Below are 5,159 nucleotides of genomic sequence, written 5' to 3' on the forward strand. Positions count from 1 at the left end.
TGACCTTAAATACTTTGCCATGCATGTCAATTGTGACCTTAAATCCTTTGACATGCATGTCAATTGTGACCTTAAATACTTTGCCATGCATGTCAATTGTGACCTTAAATACTTTGACATGCATGTCAATTGTGACCTTAAATACTTTGCCATGCATGTCAATTGTGACCTTGAATACTTGACCATGCATGTCAATTGTGACCTTAAATACTTTGACATGCATGTCGATTGTGACCTTAGATACTTTGACATGCATGTCGATTGTGACCTACATTGTAGAACTAGTAGAGACGGAAACGCTTGTGTATTATAATCAATGACTGTAATTATTTATGGAATCCTATTATGCGCTTGATCAAGTCAGCAACAGTTATTGCACGATATAATAAACACCATTGATTTGTCCTGTGCATGTTTTTTCATCATGGTATCGATGAACTTTGTCTGCCTCACATCAATATGGTATACAGTTGTCTGCTTCCAAAGCAATATGGTATACAGATGTCTGCTTCCAAAACAATATTGTATACAGTTGTCTGCTTCCAAAGCAATATGATATACATTTGTCTGCTTCCAAAACAATATGGTATACAGTTGTCTGCTTCCAAAACAATATGGTATACAGTTGTCTGTCTGCTTCCAAAACAATATGGTATACATCTGTCTGCTTCCAAAGCAATATGATAAACATTTGTCTGCTTCCAAAGCAATATGGTATACAGTTGTCTGCTTCCAAAACAATATGGTATACAGTTGTCTGCTTCCAAATCAATATGATATACATTTGTCTGCTTCCAAAACAATATGGTAAACAGTTGTCTGCTTCCAAAACAATATGATATACAGTTGTCTGCTTCCAAAACAATATGGTATACAGTTGTCTGCTTCCAAAGCAATATGGTATACAGTTGTGTGCTTCCAAAGCAATGTGGTATACAGTTGTCTGCTTCCAAAACAATATGGTATACATGTACAGTTGTCTGCTTCAAAAACAATATGATATACAGTTGTCTGCTTCCAAAGCAATATGATATACAGTTGAAATTTGTATTGGTCCGAATATCAGCATGACTCGATTCTCACTTCAAATTGTGCCCTTGAATTTCCGTAATCCCCACATTCATAGATACATATTTATGATGTACCCTATTACCATATCAAGTGTGCTGCAATATGTACACATACATGTATAGGATTAATAGTAATGCTACTGTCAAATAGCAACAAGTTGTTTTTTTAAACATTGAATGTTACCCTGTCTAAAATGTTTGTTTAATGTCCAATTTGATCACCTGATCATTTGGTTTACTACGTTACTGGCTATACCTGTATGTATGTGACCATTTACTATGTTACTGGCTATACCTGTATGTATGTGACCATTTACTATGTTACTGACTATACATGTTTGTGACCATTTACTCTGTTACTGGCTATACCTGTATGTATGTGACCATTTACTATGTTACTTGCTATACCTGTATGTATGTGACCATTTACTATGTTACTGGCTATACATGTATGTGACCATTTACTCTGTTACTGGCTATACCTGTATGTATGTGACCATTTACTTTGTTACTGGCTATACCTGTATGTATGTGACCATTTACTATGTTACTGGCTATACCTGTATGTATGTGACCATTTACTATGTTACTGGCTATACCTGTATGTATGTGACCATTTACTATGTTACTGGCTATACCTGTATGTATGTGACCATTTACTATGTTACTGGCTATACCTGTATGTATGTGACCATTTACTATGTTACTGGCTATACCTGTATGTATGTGACCATTTACTATGTTACTGGCTATACCTGTATGTATGTGACCATTTACTATGTTACTGGCTATACCTGTATGTATGTGACCATTTACTATGTTACTGGCTATACCTGTATGTATGTGACCATTTACTATGTTACTGGCTATACCTGTATGTATGTGACCATTTACTATGTTACTGGCTATACCTGTATGTATGTGACCATTTACTATGTTACTGGCTATACCTGTATGTATGTGACCATTTACTATGTTACTGGCTATACCTGTATGTATGTGACCATTTACTATGTTACTGGCTATACCTGTATGTATGTGACCATTTACTATGTTACTGGCTATACCTGTATGTATGTGACCATTTACTATGTTACTGGCTATACCTGTATGTATGTGACCATTTACTATGTTACTGGCTATACCTGTATGTATGTGACCATTTACTATGTTACTGGCTATACCTGTATGTATGTGACCATTTACTATGTTACTGGCTATACCTGTATGTATGTGACCATTTACTATGTTACTGGCTATACCTGTATGTATGTGACCATTTACTATGTTACTGGCTATACCTGTATGTATGTGACCATTTACTATGTTACTGGCTATACCTGTATGTATGTGACCATTTACTATGTTACTGGCTATACCTGTATGTATGTGACCATTTACTATGTTACTGGCTATACCTGTATGTATGTGACCATTTACTATGTTACTGGCTATACCTGTATGTATGTGACCATTTACTATGTTACTGGCTATACCTGTATGTATGTGACCATTTACTATGTTACTGGCTATACCTGTATGTATGTGACCATTTACTATGTTACTGGCTATACCTGTATGTATGTGACCATTTACTATGTTACTGGCTATACCTGTATGTATGTGACCATTTACTATGTTACTGGCTATACCTGTATGTATGTGACCATTTACTATGTTACTGGCTATACCTGTATGTATGTGACCATTTACTATGTTACTGGCTATACCTGTATGTATGTGACCATTTACTATGTTACTGGCTATACCTGTATGTATGTGACCATTTACTATGTTACTGGCTATACCTGTATGTATGTGACCATTTACTATGTTACTGGCTATACCTGTATGTATGTGACCATTTACTATGTTACTGGCTATACCTGTATGTATGTGACCATTTACTATGTTACTGGCTATACCTGTATGTATGTGACCATTTACTATGTTACTGGCTATACCTGTATCTATGTGACCATTTACGTGTTGACATTTGCAGTGATCCACGTCCCACCAACCAGAGTGTGAATCGCCAGGTAGACGATGTTGATGCACGACTACATAACTGGGACATCCTTCTCCGAAACATAAGAGGCTACTTCGTGGTACGTATACACTGAGGGATCTACATCACAACCTCAGGGGCTGCAGTATGTCACATTTTATTTTGGTCCACATCTGAATATTCGTGTATAATATCAGGTTTTAAGTCCCAGAATTTTTAGTTGGATTGTCGTATAAAATCTTTGAAATAAAATTGATGTATTATTTTGTATGCATTGCTTCATTTTGGTTTAATGACCCCAGATCTCGTGTAAGTTATACACTTTGGGGTCTACATCATTTTCCCCCTCTCAATTTAGGGGTGTGGGGGGGGGTCAACCCTGGATTTTTTTAGAAATCTGGAAGCTCTGGTGCATTCTGGGGTATTTTTTTAGTCCAAAAATCAGTGTGGTACTTTGTCATAAATTGTCCCTCTTAATCAGAAATGTATATTATAATTTCACTGACATACACTTGTCAACTGTATCAATCTACATTAATCAGAAACTGATTTTGTAAAATTGAAAAAAAACGAGGCATATTAATACAAACTTAATATGGTTTTGTTTTTTTGTAGCATAGCATTTCGATGCAAAATTGTTTTAAAAGTTTTACTACGATTTTTTTTTTATCAAGTGTAAATGCAAAATAATAACAAGGCATTTATTTCAGTGCAAACTTTTTTTTTAAGTCTTGTACATCAGTTTTACTAGTATGATTTTGTTCGACTCTAATTTTATTATCAACGGATATGACTTATTGGGACGAAATGAATTCACGCAAGACGCTCAAAGTTACAGAAATAAGACACTTAAAAAGAACAACAATATATTTGAAGGGACATTAGTAGTTTGTATTGATTGATTAATAATTGAGTCTGTCCTGAGTTTTGGTCCCGTCCCGTCCGAAATTATGCCTACCATGCCGTAGTCTCATTCACCCAAACTCTTGTTGTCTGCGCAAGCTACGACAAACAGAGCCTCTCGTTGAACGAGACTATCCATGATAACGACAACATTATTCAGTGTTTGGAAATAACCGCTGTTGACTTCTGAAACCACTCTTCTGATTGACTTATATATATTTGGAGTTCTGAATTTAGCGCGCAGAGATCATGGTCGGTTGATCAATGTACCCACATCGAATGACTGGAGATTACGCCAGACACTATATATATCTATCGTCAGAAATTGCAAATTATATATTGAGAAGCTAAGACTTTTACATATATTTTAAACTTTCTTTACGTGCCATTTGACGTCTTTTTCTTCATGTGCAACATACGTACAAATTCAAAATTTCATGCATGATTTCTTCATTGTTTATGTGAATTACATACATATCTATGTAATGGGGAACACTGATATTGTATATGTAGTGCAGAATTGGGCTTTTATTTAGCCATATCGAAAAAACAGTTTGATGGAAAAAAATATCTGAAAATAAAAATACAAATGCAAATACTTCTTTATAATGAAAACGAAGATGAAAACTGGTCAAATAGTGGTTTGTGTAAGTCAGAGTTCTGATTCTTTGAGTGTTGAATTTTAAGAACAAAGGAATATATGTCCTCCAAGGAGTGTTGCCACAATCAGTCTTTTACTGTTTTCGTTTACTGGAATGTCAGTCTGACCAGCATTAATCATGTTTTGGTCTTTTACTGTTTTCATCACTGGAATGTCAGTCTGACCAGCATTAATCATGTTTTGGTCTTTTACTGTTTTCGTTTACTGGAATGTTTGTTTGTTTGTTTGTTTGTTTGATTTTGTTTAACGTCCTATTAACAGCTAAGGTCATTTAAGGACGGCCTCCCCTGTGTGCAAGAGGCATGCGTGTAGTGTATGTGTGTGTATTTTGGGAGGCTGCAATATGTTCGTGTTTGTCTCCTTGTGATAGCGCGGAACTGATGCTGACTTTATAGTGCTACCTCACTGAAACATACTGCCGAAGACACCCAGCAGGACGCCCCACCCGGTCACATTATACTGACAACGGGCGAACCAGTCGTCCCACTCCTAATTTGCTGAGCGTTAAGCAGGAGTA

At 35.9% G+C, this 5,159-nt stretch overlaps 1 protein-coding gene across 6 annotated transcripts in view; it reads left to right on the plus strand.

The window, feature by feature from the left end:
• LOC110447431 (girdin-like) overlaps positions 1–5,159 on the plus strand; it is a 94,045-nt gene that overhangs the window by 9,533 nt on the left and 79,353 nt on the right. For all 6 annotated transcript variants that reach the window (XM_021493121.1, XM_021493122.1, XM_021493124.1 and 3 more), the window contains exon 3: positions 3,073–3,178. In XM_021493121.1, coding sequence (XP_021348796.1) covers positions 3,073–3,178 — 106 coding nt within the window. The remainder of the gene's footprint in view (positions 1–3,072; positions 3,179–5,159) is intronic.

The sequence above is a fragment of the Mizuhopecten yessoensis genome, unplaced genomic scaffold (assembly GCF_002113885.1).
Source record: "Mizuhopecten yessoensis strain PY_sf001 unplaced genomic scaffold, ASM211388v2 scaffold3375, whole genome shotgun sequence".
In the NCBI taxonomy this organism is placed as follows: Eukaryota; Metazoa; Mollusca; class Bivalvia; order Pectinida; family Pectinidae; genus Mizuhopecten; species Mizuhopecten yessoensis.